Source organism: Bacillus rossius, chromosome 2 (assembly GCF_032445375.1).
Source record: "Bacillus rossius redtenbacheri isolate Brsri chromosome 2, Brsri_v3, whole genome shotgun sequence".
Lineage (NCBI taxonomy): Eukaryota > Metazoa > Arthropoda > Insecta > Phasmatodea > Bacillidae > Bacillus > Bacillus rossius.
The window spans coordinates 13374492-13395392 of NC_086331.1; the positions used below are offsets into that span (position 1 = coordinate 13374492).

The 20901-nt window shown below is 35.5% G+C and overlaps 1 protein-coding gene across 1 annotated transcript in view; it reads left to right on the plus strand.

The window, feature by feature from the left end:
• Positions 1-20901, plus strand: part of LOC134529113 (protein MON2 homolog) — a 102764-nt gene that overhangs the window by 76856 nt on the left and 5007 nt on the right. Inside the window, exons 19-26 of the mRNA XM_063362867.1 lie at positions 725-856; positions 1475-1609; positions 7017-7309; positions 9286-9442; positions 16275-16421; positions 16657-16785; positions 18370-18554; positions 19451-19638. Coding sequence (XP_063218937.1) covers positions 725-856; positions 1475-1609; positions 7017-7309; positions 9286-9442; positions 16275-16421; positions 16657-16785; positions 18370-18554; positions 19451-19638 — 1366 coding nt within the window. The remainder of the gene's footprint in view (positions 1-724; positions 857-1474; positions 1610-7016; positions 7310-9285; positions 9443-16274; positions 16422-16656; positions 16786-18369; positions 18555-19450; positions 19639-20901) is intronic.

Genomic DNA, 20901 nt, shown 5'->3' on the forward strand with positions numbered 1-20901 from the left:
AAATTATTGTGTTCTAAAATGTAAATAGCAGATTGTACAGTTTCTGAGAGCATAATTATGTAAATTAAACTGTACTTTAAGGCAACTGCGTGAATGAGGGGAAACATAAATATGAGGTTTCACCTAAGATAAATCATAACAAACTTGAAAACTGGCATGAAGGTAAATTTGGACCATGATTGTCTCTTTTTTTTATCATCAATATTTGTTTTTCTCTTCTTTTTGAAACAACAAATTCTTATAAGACTAACCTTTTAATTAAGCACTTAAGACATGGAATTATTTTACTTCTAATTTCCTGTATACCTGACTAGACCAAAGGGTGTCTATGTTAAATAATGTGGGGTTTAATGCAGATATTATTGTCAAGGTTTTGAGTCCAGGTAAGCACGAATATGCCATTGAAAGTTAGCTGTCCTCTTGGAACTTTCCCTCTCTCACCCTCTTTATATTTGCTTGTTCTATTAAAAATGAAATTATTTTTTGAAAACTTTTTTTTTTTAGTAAAATGACAGGTAAGCATTCATTTAAATTCAATTGTGTGCCTTTCTATGCTATGCACCCCTGTTAAGAATATGCCTAGTTTGTGTGTTGAAGTGCTTTTTTTCAACAAGAGCCAGATTTTAGAATTGTGTGTTTCAAAAACTGTTTGCATGGTGTATGAAATAATTTATGTACTCTTAATTGTTATTTAAAAAAAAAATTATCTTATAATTTTTTCTAGGTCCTGTTTCCATTACTGGATAAAGTACGAATGTTGTCGAGTTCTGCGAGCAGTGAGAAAGTGGACACAGGAGGAAACATTCTTATTCATCATTCCAGAAACACAGCTCAGAAGCAGTGGGCAGAAACTCAAGTATGAATTAATTATATAACCCCTTAGGAACACATACAACCTGTCTAGGGTCCTAAATTGTTGTGCTTACTAAGGCATTTTGCCCATTTGGGGAAGAGCTTGTGCTGTTATTGGTTCATGCCCAACTTTCTGCTTAATTCATAACTTATGAATGCCTAGTTGGTGCCTTACAGATTCTCAGTACTTAAGCTTTTTGTTAAATTTTCTAAGAAACATAATAGACTCACAGTTAGAGATTGTGAGTTTGGTCTCAGTCAGATGGACTAGAGGTTGTTAATTTTGTATGAAGGTTTTTGTGTTTTGTGACAAGCAGTTTGTGTATTAGTCCCTATAATTTTTTTATGTATTGATTTTTACATGGCTTTATTCTTATTGATTATTTGTGTGTTAATGATGTTCAGATATCATTTTTGCTTCTCCTAAATGTTTTTTCATCCAAATAATTATATATTATTTAAAATTTTCAATAAAGTGTTATTTACTGTGTTTTGTGTTTTTTTTTTTTGTATAATATTGTTGTCTTATTAGTAATACAAAATTGTACCTATTTTTTATATTGATACATTTTTGTGGATGCAAATATAATAAAATACTTTCATTGATTTTTTTTTATTTTAGGTCCTTACATTATCAGGGGTTGCAAGAGTGTTCAACACAAAGAGGCAACTTCTGATAACTTTGGGTGATTTTCCCAAAGCATGGACATTACTTTTTGAGTTTATTGAAAACTCTGCTCTGAACAAAAACAATGAGGTATTTATTGAAATTAAACTTGCATGTTTATTATTGATTCATGTGTCTGCATGAATGATTTTATCTAATTAGATTGCAATATAAGTGCAACACATTCTTTAACTTAAAAACTATGTTTCATGAACATTGTAAAAGATTTCTCTTTTATGTATTGGACATAGTAAACAACTCTTTTATCACAGTACATCCATAGTTTTGGTAATTTTTCCAATCCATAAATATTCTAAATGCTTTTGTTTGATTAACACAGTTTGCTAGGAAGAGTTATTGGCAGTTCACACCTTTTGAAATATTTTCATCTATATACATATAACCTCTTTTTAACACTATTCAAAGGGGAGTCTGAAAATGTAAAATGTGGGAAAGTGTAAATTAAGGGAAATGTATGACAAATTCTTTTTTGCTCAGAGAACAGTGAAATTATACGATCTTAACATACCATACTCTGATATACACATAATTATTGATTAAGAGTGTCTGAAACATATCTAAACATTAAGTCCTATATTCACATTCTGTATAGAGTATAGATAAGCATACATACAGTTTATGTACTTATGTACTTTCATACTTTAATTAGCAATTCATAGTAACATCAGACATTTACATATTAAGAATATTAATAAAAATACAGTACTTTATTACCACACACAGCTGCATTTTCTTTAATGATTTTGTGATTTTTTCGCAATTGTGATGTTCATATTTGAAATACGTATGCCTAAACTCCCGGCGAGTGAAACACGAGTACCTTTGTGCTTGTACACACACTTTAAAATGTTGTAGTATTTCATCAGTTGAAAATGTGTCCATCTTTTACAAGCTGCCCTCTGGATAAAATATGAACAGATAAAAATTCACTTAACTACTTACAATAAAAGATAAAATTTTATGTGTATTGACCTATAAATTTGTTACGTACCACATTATTTTTAATGGGCATTGACATAGATGAATACTATAAATATAAACTATGCAATATCGTATGTATAAGTTACTGATGGACTGTCGGAATATCTATAAACTGTAGCTCTAGCATCGCATGCTCAAATTTTCTCAAAGTCTGCCATTATTAGGCCAGTGTAGGCAGCTTGTAAATACCATTTTTAATGGAAGAGCACATAGAAAAATCCAGGAGCTACAACGCTAGTGTTCGCAACTGCATTTTGGATGTGGTATTTCACACGAAAATGTTATCTTCATATGTATGATGTACATGACAAACACGGGAATAACAAATTTATGTAGGTATATCATAAACAGCGTAAATTGCGGGTGTGTTGAATCAACTGTAATTTATTGCATTGCATCAAATGAGGTTAAAATGGAACCGAAATAAAATGTTGCAAATAATGGGAAAACGTAAAAAGCAGTAATGTAAAATCGGGGTTCATATATATATATATATATATATATATATATATATATATATATATGTATATATATATGTATATATATATATGTGTGTATATATATATGTATATATATATATATATATATATATATAATTTTAGAAAAGTTAATCTTTATTCTTCATAATTTTTCAAGCAGAATATATGAATGTACAGTAAACTCTCGATTATCCGGGCCTGGATTATCCGGTTTTCGGGTTATCCGTGCGCTGAGGTTTTTTTTTTTTTTTTTTTTTTTATTGCTGACCCTTCAGACCCTCGTTCCCCGCCACCTTCACCCGTCAATTTGTCACACTTTAAACCAAAAAGGAATGCCTTGACTGTTGCTTCCGGCTCAACTTCCCCCCCCCCCCCCCTTTTTTTTCTTTTTCTTTTCAAGCGTTCTTTTCAAAGCGCCCCGCCACGCTAAAAAAAAAAAAAAGAAAGGTCCCTCTACCTCTTTTACCTTCCCACACTCCGGACGGCTGCTGGAAGAGGCATTTTTCACGCAGTTATTTACATCAGTTCTCCCAGGCACATTTGTTTTTGTAATCATGTCTGGTAAAAGGAAACTTAAAGTGCTGACAATAGCTTAGAAGTTGTGGACAGGTTAAGAAAAGGAGAAACTGCCGCGAAATTAGCACAGGAATATGAAATTGTAATCCAAAACCGTGCGAGACATTAATAAAAGTGAAGAAAAACTTTTGCAGTTTGCTTGTAGATCAGACAGTGTGGCACACACGTACATACACGGGGGGGGGGGGGGGGGGGGGGGTTAGGAATTTCCCCTCTACCGGCCGAAGCAGCCAGTAACACAATGGGAAGGGGAGGGCTTCTTGAAAACGCGAGTGAGAGAGAGACAGAGAGAGAAAGGGAGCATGTTTTTCGCCACCAGACATCCCTTCCTCACCCAAAAAACCCCCACCCAACAACAGCCATCATTCTTTCTGGATAGCTAGGTGCGAGTCATGGTCCACAGTCCCGGCGCCAGCATAGCCACGGCCCTCTCTCTCGCTTTGCAGCCTTTATTTACTGCATGAACCTTTTTCCCCTTACAACTAACGGTATTTTTCCTTGTTTGAAGATGCCATTTAAATCACTCTTTCTTACGAAACAGCCAACAAGGAAGCACTCATAATAACCAGATTAGTTTAGGATTACTATTTACGTAGTCAAACTGAGGGTGCATTTAAAAACTCTTGAACTTCCTCTCCCTCCCGTAGCAATAAAGGGGACAGGAGAAGGATGGCGGCAACACAGTGCCAGTATTGATTACGGTCCAATAAGCTGGGACACGGTATACAAAGCCTTTGCTTGTACTCATAGAATTCTACTGAAGAGACACTCTTTTGCCAGTAAATACACAATTTTTAAGTGGTGAAACGGATTATCCGGGTTTTCTTATGGGCATTCAATTATCCGGGCATCGGAAGGTCCCAATTAACACGGATAATCGAGAGTTTACTGTATTTTCTTTTGGGGAATATGACACAAGACCTAAATACACTAAAAACAAGCATTGTGTGGTTTTTGGGATGGTTAGGACGACACGTGTTTCCTGAGAGATTTTTTTTCTGGGACAGAGTTTGAATTTTTAAACCTCCAAAGTTTAAATTATGAATGTAAAAGCCAGATAAAAATAATTTAAAATGCTGTTAAAAAAATATTTGTGAAGGAAGTGAAAGTAGTTTAAGTTATAAAGTGTGACTGTACAAAACCATGAAAAACCACATACAGTAGAACTGACTTGATGTGGAAGAAGAATACCAAACTATTCTCAAATATCAGTATCAAATTCAAATACTAGGCTTGAGAATGACCGGAATTGCATAAAAAAAATTTTTATCACGCCAAACAAAAAATATGTATGTAGTGCTAAAGGACAGGACATGGACATCTGTTTCTGGGAAATTACCCGCATAATAACTTAAGTGAAAAGTTGGTTAGGTACAATAAAATTATTTAACATTTTATAAAAATATGTAAATTCTCAAAAAAATGTGTTTTCTGCAGTTGGCCTAATCTATTCAACTTTTTTATTATTTGCTTTATTTCCCATAAGCCGCTATTTGCCAATAAATTTTCACAAACTGCAAAATACTATGAAATAAAGCAACTCAAACTCTACTCAGTTTGATGAAAAATGTGAAATTTTTTTTTAAAATTCAGCTTTATTCTCAATATGGTGACAAAATTAATTCATATTTACATTTTAAACCTAGTTATTCATCCGTTTTCTATGTTAACTGAGGCCAGGTAAACTGTATTTTAGTTCAGCAATACTACAAACATGTTTTTTTTTGCCAATTTCCTCCAGAGTCTGGAACAATTATTTATGTTTTTTTCTGTGTGTCAACGTTTATATAATTATAGATAAATGCAGCAAGCAAGCTGCTACTGCATCACATGGTTGGACATTGGGAGTGATTATCGACATATACACCATTACAACTATTGCATTCACTTCTTGTGAAAGTAATGGCGAAGGAGTGCCTGTGTTTTCTCTTATAGTCCATGGTGAAAGACTTTTATTTATTTATTTTCTCTATTGGTGTGTGTGACAAAACAAATATGATTAATTATTTGTTTTCAATATTAAGATGTAAAAAATAGTCAGTGTTTTCATTTGTCTATGCAAAATTGTCTGCAATACTTTTTGTGTGTTTGAAATCCTAAGAATAGGTCATGTTTTTGATAGTGCGGTCCTGTTAAAACATCGAAACTGGCTATTTATATTGCACAAATAACTTAATTTCAACATTAAATGTTGATATAAGAAAAACTCATGACTGCATGAGGTAGCCTATATACATCAAATATTCACTGCACTTCATATACAATCAAATATTTGATATTTTTAAATGTTAATATTCAAAGTTTAATCTAGCAAAAATAATTAGCTATTTGTATTCGAAAATTTGAATATAAGCAGAGGCCTATAAAATAATATTTAGGAACCAAATACCTAAATGTAAATTTTCAAACAGATTTTAAGTACGCATAATGAGCAGTTTAAAAATCCTGTGCAAATTTGTCTATGCTCATTTCTTTAAATCCTTGTTACTGTCAAAACCTTGTATTCATCCTGTCCATAAATGAATTACGTTGATTTAAACTGATGGACTTTTGAGATATATGTAAAACATAATAGGTACTATATCTGTAAATGTGTATTTTCATGAGAAAAAATAAGTAATGTTTTTAAATGTTAAGAAAATGCTCTAGGGAATAAAATCTGTGGGTGATTGCATTCTATGTTAGGAGCAGTTGATGATGGTAGTACATAAATTTTATATATCCTAACTGATGTTGGTCCTGATTATCTCAAATTATCAAGACACTACTGTGCAACTAAAGTGAACATGTCTGTTAGGAGTTGACTTTTGTACAAATGCTGTGATAATATTTACTAAATTTTGAATTTTTTTATTGTTACTAGGCCTTAACTTGTAAGATTTTTTAATTAAACCCGTGAAAGGGAGATATTTTGAAAACTTAAATTGTACATGTTTTTATAAGTCTCTAAAATTTTAATTCAAAATAGTTTGGTATTTAAGGAGTTGTAAAAAGTTAGTAATTGGGTATGAGGTTAGCAAACTTTTTTTTTCAGGAACAAATGAAAAGATTGTAAGTTTTAACTATGAAGAAAAGCAAATTCATACCAACTTCAAATGGCAAAGAACAGTGCTGTAATGTCAATTTTTTTTAGCTTAAAATTGATAACTTAAAGACAAAACTCAAATCAAACACTTTCTTCATCGTATTTGACTTACCATTTATAAGAAAAGACTTACAGTCATTTCCAATAAAAGAATTAGTCAAAATTATACTAACGAAGTAAGAAATTGATCTAATGTTTTTGTAGTCAGTGCCTGATATTATGAATTACTGTATTTAACTTTCCATTTATAAGAAAAGACATATATTGTTGATTTACGTTGCATTATTACTTTGCATAATGTTAATGAAAGTGACAGTTATACAGAGTTCAATTGTAAGTTAATTGTTTTCTGCAGGTTTCTCTGGCAGCTCTGAAAGCTTTCCAGGAAATACTGTACTTGAGCAAAGACAACGATGTGTCAACAGATACGGCGGCAGTGATTGCAAATGGCAGGAGTGCTGGCACATTCATTGATGACAAAACCAGTATTTGGGACGTTGCTTGGAAAGTATGGTTGCACATCGGCATAGAAAGTACGTCACCTTCTTCCACATTAAATGGTGGAGATGACATTTACATTCCTGCACAACCATTTTTGACTGCTCTGATACAAATATTTTCTTCTGTGTTTCAGCACATCAAAACAAAGTACGTAGCATCATTTCAAGGGTTTCAGACTGGTAAAGTCAATGAATTTTCCATGAACTGCAATGTGTTGTTAAATCCTGACATTTTAGGAAAATATCCCTATTCTCAAAGCTCATACTTGTTATGTTTTGTAGAGACAATAAATATTGAATTTGAAAGGTACCTTGTTTGGAAGTTTTCAAATACCTTCACAGAAAATTTCCTTATGGATCTAAAACTTTTTTTGTTTGAATTTTAAATCATAGCATGTCTGTGCTGTTTGCCGCATGTAAATATGTCACTCATAAGTATCAAGTTATGCTTCTTGACAGCTATCATAATCCATTTTTATGTTTCTGCGACATAAGTGCGACATATTGTGTGTTACTGTAGTCTTCATCAGTGCACATTCTGTGTTTATGTTTTTCCTTCTACAGCTGCGTGGTTAAAATGCTAAATACAGTGTATGTTTTCAGTCATGCACGTTATAGTTTTCACTGTCCTGACATGAGACGGTAGTGAAATGAGTTTTTATTCTATTTAATTTGGTTGTAATATCTGGTCAACAACGAGGTCATAGAGACGGGAATACACGTACACAGACCAGGGATATTGCGGAAGGAATTGGTCACTGCCCGTCGTAAAGAACCATCCCAGCATTTGCTCGGAGTAATCTCAATTTTTTTTAAAAATTAAAATGTCTTAATTAGTGCTTTTTGATTGTGCACTTTAATTTGTGAGTTGAACATAGCATTTTTGGCAAATTCGAAAAAAATGTACTTCAATTCTGTAGGCATAAAAAGACATGTGGAAATCATAGCCCTGAAAGTTTAGTGCATTACATAAACAGTAAAAAACCTCTGATGCTGCTACCCATGCCAGTGGAAAGATATATTTTGGAGACAGCTTTCAGGTTTTCAGTAGAAATTAGTTAAGTCCAATGAGATAGATGGTTTTATCAAATCATTAGCATTTATAAAAGCTTTATTTTTTGCAAAAAGTCAGTGATCATATTTAGTTTCTTGTTTGTAAATACCTACTCTTCTCTACAATGACTGATGAAGTCGTTGATTCATATATCGGACAAAATATTTTTAATTCAAAGGTGACAGTGTTAAATTGTGTTTTATTAAATCTACAAAATTATACTTTGGGAATAAATTGTATAAATTAATTATTTTATATGATGAAAGCGTGAAATTATTATAATACACTGTGCTAATTTAACTATCTTAAACTTGGATCCATATTTATTAATGTTGCACTGAGCAATCTGAATTATGTTCAGAAGAATATAATTTTAAGCATGTATTCAATTTTTACGTGTACTTTTGTCATTTTCCATATATGTATGTGCATGTTTGTTTCACAGATGTGTACAACCAAAAAAATGAAAATTCAATAAGCAAATTTTTTATTAATCTGAGAAATTTTATTTTTAGAATGGTGTTTTCCAACTGAGTTTATTTTAATAATTTAAAATATAAGTTGTAATTGTTCAATATTTGTTTCACTGATATGAACACTCGCACAGCCCTCTCTGACATGACATGATATGACAGAGAGAAAGGATGCCAAGAAAAGTAATGGAGCTGGACATAAATAGAAGACAAGCGAAGATGAAGAATATGGTGTAGAGTGCAGGTGTTTGTAGGGTGCAAAAAAAGGGGAGAGAGAATCACAGTGGAGGAGCACAAATAGTGAAGAAACAGCAGGAAATGTCTGTATTTGACTTAGCATGTATAAGAAAAGACATAAAGTCAGTTACAATCAAAGCATTAGTGAAAATTATACTCTTTGCAGTTGTAAGAAATGGATTTAATGTTTTTGTAGTCAGTGCCTGATATTATGAAATGTCAGCAAAAATTACTGTGTTACATCTCTAGATTAAGTCATATGTGCCATAAATAAAAATATAAAAATATTGATATGAATATGTTAATACAGAGTAACAAAATATTCTTAACTGGGGAAATTCTGTTATTTGTTTATTGTAGGTTTACACCATCTGACCTTGAAAAACTGTGCAGTGTCTTGCAGTATGCGGTAGTTGTGCCAATACTTGGAGAAGCATCACCATTTGTCACTCCGTTTACGGATGTGCCTACTCAGTTACAAGATGGGGTATTACATTGTATGGAACTTCTTGAAAAGGTAAGTTTATATATGTACAGTTTTTCAGGGGACCAACAAAAAAATTCAGTAGATGCGGACATTCAATAGATGTGGACTTCACTCTTAGATTTTGAAAAAATATTTCAACCTCAAAATTAGTGTCAGAAATATATCAGTTACTTGTGATTAAAGTTTAATCATTTGAAAAAAAATAAAAATGGAAGCATTTTACTTAATTCAATTTACACTTGCAAAAAAAATCATACGCACAATAAACCTACATGGAAATTAAAGTCTTTTTCAATATCCTGAAGTCTGAAATGTTTACTCATGTCATCAAATATAGAGGTGTACTGAAGAAGCCGATTTTGCCATTATTTAGGAGAATCGGCATTTCTGCCGACTTCCGATACGCTTGTTAATTTTCGGCCAATATTACTGAAAAAACGAGAGAGACTGCCATAACCTAAAAATCCACGAGTACCCTTTTCACTTTTCGTAGTAGTACTGCATTCTTTCAGATCGCATTATTTCTTCGCAACATGTGCTAACCGTACATATAAAAATTTAACATGCTTTTTTTTTTTCAATAATGTTCTTTAATTTTAATATGTCATAAATAAATACGTACATTACCATCACGGTAAATATACATCTCGGTTGTTACGGTAACTATAGTGCAAATGTGGTAGCTATCGTGCTTCTGTAGTACAGTAGAACCCGTTTATAGTGAACCCGCCTATAATGAATTCCCGTTTATTGTGAATTTCCGTCTCAGTCCCGGCAAAATGATTTGAGGTTATGTATTAATTTATTGGATATAGCGCACAACTTTTGTCAATGTTGATACGTTTTCCCGTGTACCACAAACAAATTTTGCAGACATTAGCACATTTATCTCAAATATTTTCATATAATTAAAAGTTTTTTCACAAAACGTCTATTCTGGATCACATTGAAGTTTTTCTCCGCAATACGCTACTCGATTGTCCACTGTTCATATTACAAAACAAGTCGTATTCAGTGGCCTTGGTAGGCTACGTGTAGCCAAAAATGGTGATCAGTTTGGTGAAAATAAAAAATAGTTTTCCCTGCATAGTTAAAGAATGGGCGAACGCGTGTACATTTATTATGTTCTCAAAGTTATAAATAAATTACCGCCACACAAATACGTATGTACATTATAGCAGCAAATTCAATATTTTTACGTCTTATTTTTATCGTTCACGTTTCGGACATTTTGATCGAGTAAGGTTTGTAAGACTACCACTAGATAGAACTCTGTGGACAAAATATTTCCATAGAAAGTGAGAAAATTTCGTTCCAGCTTTAGCAACTGCGATACTAAATGATACGTAGTAATCGTTGATGCACCAGACTCGTTATTTTTCGTTCATTTACTTTTGACGGTAAAAAGAATTGCGTGTTATTAAGCTGCAAATGTGCTTCAATAAGAAATACGTACATAAAAAAAGGTGAAAAACGCGGTAAAAAAACGTAAGCCATTATCTGTGCGAGATAAACTGGACATTATTGAAAAGGGAGACTCCAACCCCACTGTCCCGCACGTGTTAATAGCAAAGGAACTGGGAATTGCAACATCCAAATTAAGTACAATATTAAACAAGCTGAACAATCTTTTTTCTCAAGCTGCGATAACGTCACAGAGTATTAAATGCCTGAAAAAAGGATAATACGCCGATTTCTAAGAACCATTAGGTAATAGAAAGTTTAGTTCATTAAAAATAATATCTGCATTTGCTCATAAAACTGTTGCTTTGAGTATTTTCATTCGTTCTTTTCTTGGCTTAGGCCTATGTGTAGTTAAGATTTTGCTTTTTAGTATGTATTGCCAATATAAAAGTTTTCCCAGATATAAAGTTTCCCCTCTATAGTGAACATATAAACTACTCCCTTCAGATTCGTTATAACAGGGTTCTACTGTATTATGGTATCAACAAAGAATCTTTAGTTCTTTTTATGGTAAGTAATTATCGTAAGATAACAATTGGGTTTGTACTGTAGTTATGGTACATCATCCATATTTCTTCGTAAGTTGTTGTTCATTTGTCTTTTCTTCATGTTTACGTGCTCCATTACTTGGCTGCAGATTTAAGGTGATTTTTACTTATACAATCGTTACTGTTTTTATGACGGTTTCTGTCTAAGAAATGGTTATTTCTGCAAAATATTTATGGTTAAACGATCATCTATTATAATTTATAGTGACGGGACCACATATTTTGTACGATCAATGCGGACAAAACGATAATTCGAACATCGGTACAAGCAGACTTTTTTAACCTTAGTTGCATGGCAATTTTGCCGGGACGGTAGAAAGTATACGATAAACACAGACAATCGATACATGCGAGTTCGATAGATAGAGTTTTGACTGTACTTTGAAATATATTTTACCCATAGTCCTTACTTTTTAATAATATCATGTTACTTAGTAATGACAAACTGTTCTAGATACAGCATACCAAATTTTTCTCATAATTTTTAAGGGAATTCGCGTCTCTCTTAAGAAATATCATGCATTATTACTGTTCTTGATGACCAATATTAATAGATATCTAAATTAATGTGAAATGGTTTTCTATACATCATAAAGTGCAGAATTTATATTTATAGCTTTTGATGGTGCCATATTATAAAATATAAAAATATATGTTTTAATGATATAAATATATATATATTTAAAGCATCTGTGTGTTGTATTAAAATATGTTTTGTTCCCATCACTGTATCAGTCTTTATTCTGGAAACCTTTCAAATATATAGTGACAAATATGAAGGGCAAATTTTAATGGCAGGGCATGCCAAAATAAGCAAGTTTTGTTAAGGAACTTATGCCTAGAAACAAACCCTGCAGGTTGCAGGCGCTGAGCAAATTTGAATTTGGCGGGCGTCAGAGGACTACTCCACTGGCTGAGAGGACACACTTAGGCAAAAAGCTGGGCGCAGACATTTAGAGGCAGTCATGTGCAGTCTGGTGAACATCACACTTCGAGGTATGAAACTTGCGGTTTCAGGCAGTCGATAGTTAAGCCGAGTGAAGGTCTCACTATTCGGAAAACATCTGTTGTGAGAGCGCCTGCCCATACGCCATTAAGTGTAAAGTCTGCCATGCTATTGCTTTTTGTTAAATCTGTGTTCGCAGCTCTGCACTCACTAACATTTGACGCTGTGCTGATTGCCCAAACCCAGACAGACTGTTGATTGCTACTGCGTATGGCTAACTCTAAACATCTGAGCGTTGCTTGAATCTTGCTTCCGGCAGAGCATTTTCATGTCCCTGCGCTGTGATCATGCATCCTCTTGGTGAATGGAGTAGTCCCCTGAAGCCAGCCAAATTTAAATTTGGTTACTACTTTTCGTGCCAGTAATTTTGCAGGATCATGTTTTTAGACATATGTTTCCTGACAAAAATTGCTTTATTTGGCTTTCCCCTGCCACCCATTAAATGAATGGCCCACAATTTGAGAACATTCTGTAGTGTCAGTTGAAAAAATTAAATAATGCTTTGTCAACTTAGTAAGTAGAATACCCATTTGTTTTAAAATACAAGAAGTGTTTGTTTCCATATTTTATATTCTACTTTATATACCTTACTTTAAGTTGTTTAACATGAAGTAATATAGTAACAAAAACATTCAAAAAACATAAGCTTGTGTGTAAACATTTAAATTTACTTGTATTAGCCATTGCACAGCTAAACATATATGTATATATACAGGCTGTATCAAAATTCATGTTATAATGCTTGAGGGTAGAAAGCTCTTATTATTTGCAACCATTTTTGCCAGTAAACATGTTGCCGGAAACGCGTAGTTAAGCCCCTGTAGCCCCAGAAAGTGTCAGCGTAGGCAACCCGTTGGGCTTTGTGCGAGACAGACGATGCTGTGGTGAATTACGTGTTTACGACGCCGGGCAGTGCTCGAGAGGACTGTACGATGTCGAATGCTGACCCCCGCCCCTTTTTACTTCCGTTGGTGGCGCCATTACCTCTTTTCTTCCGTTCGTGCCGTGCCATTACCTCTTTTCTTCCGTTCGTGCCGTGCCATAGCACTGTGCAGCGTGACATCGCAGTGTCGCAGTGTGTTTTGATATCACTAGTGGTCTGTCGTTGACTGTTCTGTCGTACAAGCAAACTCGTGGTGTCATTTCTTTCGCTGTGGTTCTGAAAAGGGCGATGTTTTAGTGGAGCTTAATGGAGTACACGTTTAGTGAGTACACGAACATGCTGCTTGTTTACGGGGAAGCTAGACAAAATGGACGAGCCGCCCGTCGTCTGTACGAAGAACGATATCCAGGTCGTAGGATTCCAGCTCACACCATGTTTGCAAGACTTACTCAGCGAATGCGTGATACTGGTAAATGTGGCGTCACAAGACCAAATGCTGGTGCTCCACGCAGGGTTCGTACTCCCAGTTTTGAAGAAGATGTACTTCAGAGATTTGAGGAGAGTCCGGATACAAGCACAAGGGCAGAAGGTTCTGATATGGACACTGACAAAATGACTGTTTGGCGAGTTCTTCATGAACAACTCTTGTACCCGTACCACCTTCAAAAAGTGCAACACATGGGTCCGGCGGACTATCCTCTTCGCATGACCTTTTCTCGTTGGTACATTCAAAGAGTATTGAGGAACCCCGAGTTAGCAGTTTTATTCAGCGATGAAGCCAAGTTCACTCAAGACGCTATTCTCAATTCGCACAACAGTCATGTTTGGAATGACGTCAATCCGCATGCAACGTGTGTTACAGCTCGCCAGGAACGTTTTTCAGTTAATGTGTGGGCCGGTATTGTTGAAGGCGTACTCATCGGGCCTTTTTTCTTCCGCCACGACTTACCGGCGCCGGATACCTCCACTTCCTTCAGAACGAACTACCAGGTCTTCTTGAAGAGGTTCCATTGCATGTCCAACGTGTGATGTGGTACCAACATGACGGGCACCACCTCATTTTTCCCTGCAAGTGCGAGAGTATTTAAACCAAACATTTCCAAACCGATGGATTGGACGAGTGGGACCTGTCACATGGCCGCCAAGGTCACCGGACCTAACCCTGTTAGATTTCTTTCTGTGGGGTTACGTAAAAGGGCTTATCTACGCTACGCCAGTAGAAACGGTAGAAGAGCTTACACAGCGAATAATTGAACCTTTCGAAATCATAAGGTCAACTCCACACATGCTCCAGCGTATCTGTGAAAACATGATTCGCCGTTGCCACCTCTGTATCGCTCAAGGTGGGCGTGTTTTTGAGCTGTTGCTTTAGGCTGTCACATTGTTAAAACGTATGCAACAATTTCAATGTTGTGAAACAAAGCCGAAGCTGTGATTGATTTCAGAGTGAAATTAAAATCTGTGCCACTATTAAAAAGGTTATTTCTCTACTCGAACGCCCGCACATCCACAACATAACACTCTACAACGGGTTGCCTACGCTGACTTTTTCTGGGGCTACAGGGGCTTAACTACGTGTTTCTGGCAACATGTTTATTGGCAAAAATGGTTGCAAATAATAAGAGCTTTCTTCCCTCAAGTGTTGTAACATGAATTTTGATACATCCTGTATATATACTTTTTTTTAAATAGTTGCATTTTAGCTATTTCACAGATGACTCCTTTTTAATGAAAATATGTCCTTTTCCACTCTAAGTATTAGTATTTCAACTGATGCGTTTAATGTTACTTAAGATAAATCAGTAAATGTCTCGATTAGACTCGTGTAAAATCCCATTTATTAATTTGAGCTTTATGTTTTGTTCAGTATAAGTCCTCATGCAGCTATATTAGGGGTCATTCCACATCAAATTAACAAATTTGGAGAATGACTCCAACTTGGCTTTCTTGGTTACTTGCCACCAAGTTCCCAAACTATAGTCGTACTGCACGTGTCCATTGTAGACGCAACTCGTACAACTCTGCATTCGCATTACTTGTTACCTCTTCACACGTTCCATGTCCTTGGCGGAGATGGACTAAGTCCTTGTTGTCTTACCAGTCGACCATGTCCAAGTCCAGTCCAGTCGTCAATGCCTCTGTCGGGCAGCGTGACGTTGCGTGACAGTGATCGGGCGGCAGTCGGTGAGATGTGAAGGCAGCTTCGGCACACACTCTTCTCCTCTGTTTCTGCTTCTGCTTTTTGGCCTGCTGGGGTCCCCTGTTTTATGCCAGCAAGTCTCGTAACTAACATACCTTTCCAGAATGTCCTATACAATAGTCGCCTCTTGGTCACGTGGTGATGACGTCGTGGCAAGTGCAGGCAGCCAACTTCTGAAAGTGGCGACGGACCCGCCCGGCAAAGGTTGAAGACTGGCAATGGCAGGCGGCAAGCAAGGCGGCTAGCCTGCCTCCAGGGGGCAATATTCGGTACACACCTAAGTTGATTACATAAAAACTTAATAGTACACTACACATGTAACAGTTAACTAGGTCCAGGCTCCATGAACTTGCAACGAAGCTTACCTACATCAGCTATTTTTCTTGAAATTGTCTCTTTCGAATGTCTCCTTAAATTATATTATAGGTAATTGGTACCAGTAATATATTATCCCCAATACTGTGTAAGAGGCATGTCCAAAAATTATTACACTTTTGGTAATTAAAAAAAAAAGCAAGTAGTTTAGCAAGTCCTTTTAATTTTGAAAGTATGTACCAGTTGCTTTTGAACCAAGAGTTATTATTGTAATAGTGGGGAGGCTTGGTTTCAAGGAAAACAGATAATTGTTGGACTGTTATAAAACAATAAAGAGAAAAGAGTAGAAAAATGATAGCAATACTATTTACAGAAGTGGTGTTTTCAGTTTGTGCTTAGTTTTTCTTGGTTGAATCTCATTATAAAATGTTTTTTTTTTCTCACAGGAAGCATTATGCGGTGATGAGAACATGAAAAAAATGATTGCCAGGATATTTTACCAGCTTCTGGATTTCACTAAATTTGCATCTCATCCACCTACTTATCGAAAACTGGAATCACAAGCACACTCCCAAGAACGAGCTGCTGGTTATGTGAGTGTTGTAGTTATGCATTGCAAAAATTGTATCATTTTTGATAGTACGTACATTTAAGCTTAATTAAAAGTAGACAAGAAAGAATGTCCATCTATATTTTTGAATACGTAAAGTACATTAGTTATCACTAAGGTTTTTTTTTTTTTGCATCTTTTGCAAGTTCATAGTTATGTTCAAATTTAATTTTTAGCAAGTGTGGAATTTAATGTATGACCTTTTTTTGTTCCTTCAGTGTGATTGGGTTGCAGTGAACTACGTTCCGTTTGGTGAGAAGGCTTTAGTAATGGTTGTCAATTTGTATCAAAAGACTGCTGATAATCCAGCTGTTATTGAAACAAATGTTCTGCAGCATATAATCAACGTAAGTTAATAACATTTGACTTACTCAGTGTTAAGAAAATGTTGTGCATTTAAAAATTGTTACACGTTTTCCCACAGTTTGACACAGATGATAGACGTTGGTGTAGATAATACAAGACAGTGTATTGCCAATTTTGTAATAGGAAAGTTGTTCTTCTGGTCTTCTATTTGGAATAATAAACCTTGCTAAAAATGACTGCTTTGTAATAGGCTGGACTTCTGATTAATGAGCCTCTGACACCTGTTGTAATGGGATGAGCTTTGACACCAAATTTAAGGTGCCGAAATGTACTTTCAATCAAGGTAATGTAACGAAAGCTCTGACACCACCAGTGTTAAACTTGACTAAAAGGTGTCGAGGGAAGAGGGGAGCTGGGTAGAGATGGAAGGGGAAGGGGAGGGGGAGAGAGGAAGTTGCTGTATTCATGATCTTCACACTTGTTGCTTGCCTGTAAGGTGTCTCAGTTTAAGTCATAGTGTCCTTCAATTAATACACTGACAGGTATTTCCAAGGAGCTTCCTAATTATTCATCGTCTCTTCTTGCTCAGCCCTGTACGTTAAGTCTAGTCACTGTAGGCTCTACTCTAACCTAGGACCTCGCAAGCTCCCGCCACACTATGTACCACGGTGATGCTTGTGGCGTCTTACAGACTCTACTCCACGTCTTAGTTACTTAACGCATTTCTAGTATTCTTGGTAACCTAGCGGTGTAGCACTGCTACCCAACCACCTCGTGCAATTGCAAAACTCACTCTCCTTTTGAACTCCCTTCACCTCTGCCGCGCCGCCAAGCGACGTGTGAGCGGTCTCAGACACAGTGCTCCACGGAACAAACACTTGCTGACTTGACAACCGCACAACACTGGTGCCTCCACGGAGTTGGAACCAAACACGTTCTCTAAAATTATGTTCCCTCACTGCTTCATGATTTTCACGTGAAATGAAGTTCATCTGTTATTTTATCACGCAAATATGAGACATCTGAGATCGGTTCTCAGACAAACGAAACATGTGTGAACACTTGTCTGTAACATTTTGTAACCAGAGTATCAATACAGATAACCATGTGAAGGCTGATTGGAAATGGGTGTGATCACCAAAAATGGCAGGTTGTGTTAGGAAGTTGAAACTGGTATTTCTTTCAGAGTACATACATTAGAACCCTGGCAACCTAATAACTGCAATTCCAAACATTAATAAAAAACAAATATTAAATTGAGAATGTGATAAAGGGTTATAAAAAATGGAAATTACATTTACAATGTTAATTTATCCAATCATATGTAGTATGACCCCCCCCCCCCCCCCCCCCTCCTCACTATCAATGATAATCCGAACATTTTTGATTTTGAACAGGACACAGTTTTAGGAAGTAACATTTACAAAATAATAATACTAAATGATAATTGTTATATGTGTAAACTGTTATCATCTTTGTCAAACTGTGCACACATACACAAGATCATGATTTTTAGTTGAGCAAGTAGCAAAACTCAAACAAATTTTTTAAATTTATAAAAATTTGTAGTCTATGCGTAAACTGAATGTTTATGTCTTTGCAACACTGCTGCCACTGTGTTTCAGGCTTTCTATTTTCCGTTGTCTCTGAAATACAGTTGCCCCTCTGCGAGCACATGGAAACTTGCAATAACTAACTTGCTGACGGTGCTGCACATTGGCCTGCCGCTAGCCAGGAAGCATTCTCAACACTTCCAGGACATGTGGCCACGACTAGCAGATGTGCTTGATGCTTTCCTATTCCCTTCAAGGTGAACTAGTTCTTGTATCTTGTTTACTGCATCATTTCTTTTGTATTTTATTGCTGCATTGACAGTATGTTTTCACTTTTATAGTTAAAATTGTATTTAATTATCAGAAGTAAGTAGGACTTAGCAACAAACAATTCAAATAATGTATACGCCAGCATACTTTGAAAATATATGTATGGTTGCTCTAAAACTACTTAAAACAGTTTGAAAAGCCCTGTTTGATCAAGACTTTCTACGTATTATATTGTGTACCACATAGCAAAATCAGTCCTGGTATTTGCTGCAGAAAGCACACAATGTGTTGAAAATATATATTAACCATGCTCCCAAAAATTCTTATTAAATAATTGAAATATGTACTTTAGTCAAACAATTATATTTGAATAATGTATCTAATATTTTTAATAATGTTTTGCTAATATATTTTATTAATATCTAATATAATTATTTGAGAAGAATATCAAAATTGAGAGTTTATTATATTTAATATATGTGTTAAAAGAATTGTGATATGAAGGAAAGTAGTTTGATAATAATTTAATTAAATCTTTGGGTTCTTGGTGGCCATGATCACTAACTTACCATGCTCATGTATCAAGGGTCATGAATTTGATCCCAACCCTTTGTCTTGACGTGAATTTATGAGCAATGAGTCAGTATCAAAGTGATTTTGAGTCCACTTTAATTTTGGAGGTGCCTTTGCCTCTGTGCATAACTGTGTAAACATAAAACCCTTCCAAGCAAACAAACTAAACAGTTTTATCCAATGTGCAATAATATTTTGTAATTACTTTAGAACTGCCAAACAAAACCTTTTATATAAATAAACTAAAAGGAAAATAGGATGTGTTAACAAAAATTTTAATGTGTAACTAGCTGTTTTTTGTGGTTGACAGTGTCCCGTCAATAGAACGTTGCCCAGAGGAAATCCAGGCTGACGAAGCTGTAGACTGCCAAGTGATTGAATTGTTGAAAGAAGAAGTTCTTCCTTATTCACATGTTGTACCCAAAGAGTTTATACTTGATGTAGTCATGATCCTTAACAAAGGTTCAATTCATTCTGCAAGTAATTCCATAACATCAGGTAATAGTTGCATTTGCATTAACTACCTTATAAGTCAATTTTACAATATTTTGACTGATCTTTATTTTCAAGTACAGTAAACTCTCGATTATCCGTGTTAATTGGGACCTTCCGATGCCCGGATAATTGAATGCCCATAAAAAAACCCGGATAATCCGTTTCACCACTTAAAAATTGTGTATTTACTGGCAAAAGAGGGTCTCTTCAGTAGAATTATATGAGTACAAGCAAAGGCTTTGTATACCGCGTCCCAGCTTATTGGACCGTAAACAATACTGGCACTGTGTTGCCGCCACCCTTCTCCTGTCCCCTTTATTGCTTCGGGAGGGAGAGCGGCGAAAGTCCCAACTCAGCATCTCCCTCCACCCTTTTAACGACCTAAACCAAACATACAAAGCATTGTCAACATCTGCGTGGGTAGATGTTTTCATGCTTTTACGTTTAGAAGGCCCTGCCACACTGTCTGATCTACTAGCAAACTGCAAAAGTTTTTCTTCACTTTTATTAATGTCTCGCACGGTTTGGATTCCAATTTCATATTCCTGTGCTAATTTCGCGGCAGTTTCTCCTTTTTTTAACCTGTCCACAACTTCTAACTTCTCTGCTATTGTCAGCACTTTACGTTTCCTTTTACCAGACATCATTACAAAAACAAATGTTCCTGGGAGAACTGATGTTAATAACTGCGTGAAAAATGCCTCTTCCAGCCGTAAGGAGTGTGGAAAAGTAAAAGAGGTAGAGAGACCTTTTTTTTTTTAGCGTGACGGGGCGCTGTGAAAAGAAAATTTAAAAGGGGGGGTGGGGGAGGGAGTTGAGCCGGAAGCAGCAGTCAGGCATTCCTTTTTGGTTTAAAGTGTGACAAATTGACGGGTGAAGGTGGCGGGGAACGAGGGTCTGAAGAAGGGTCAGGTAAAAGGCTTTCTGACACAGCAGTAAAAAAAAAAAAAAAAAGCGCGGCGTAGCCACACCCGGTCTTTTTTTTTACAACTTCGTAAAAAAATCAAGCACGGATAACCCGAAAACCGGATAATCCAGGCCCGGATAATCGAGAGTTTACTGTACATGTAAGGTTTACGTTTTGGGAAAATTTCCCAATTCAGTTTTTTTTGCTTGCATGAAAATAAAATAAATTTTAAACTATTTGTACCCCAAAACACAGAAATAATTTAAATGCTCATTTTATTTTGAGTGTGAGAACATAATGAGTACAAATCTCGAGACAGAATGGATTATTACTTATCATTTTGTTTTCAGTGTGATGCA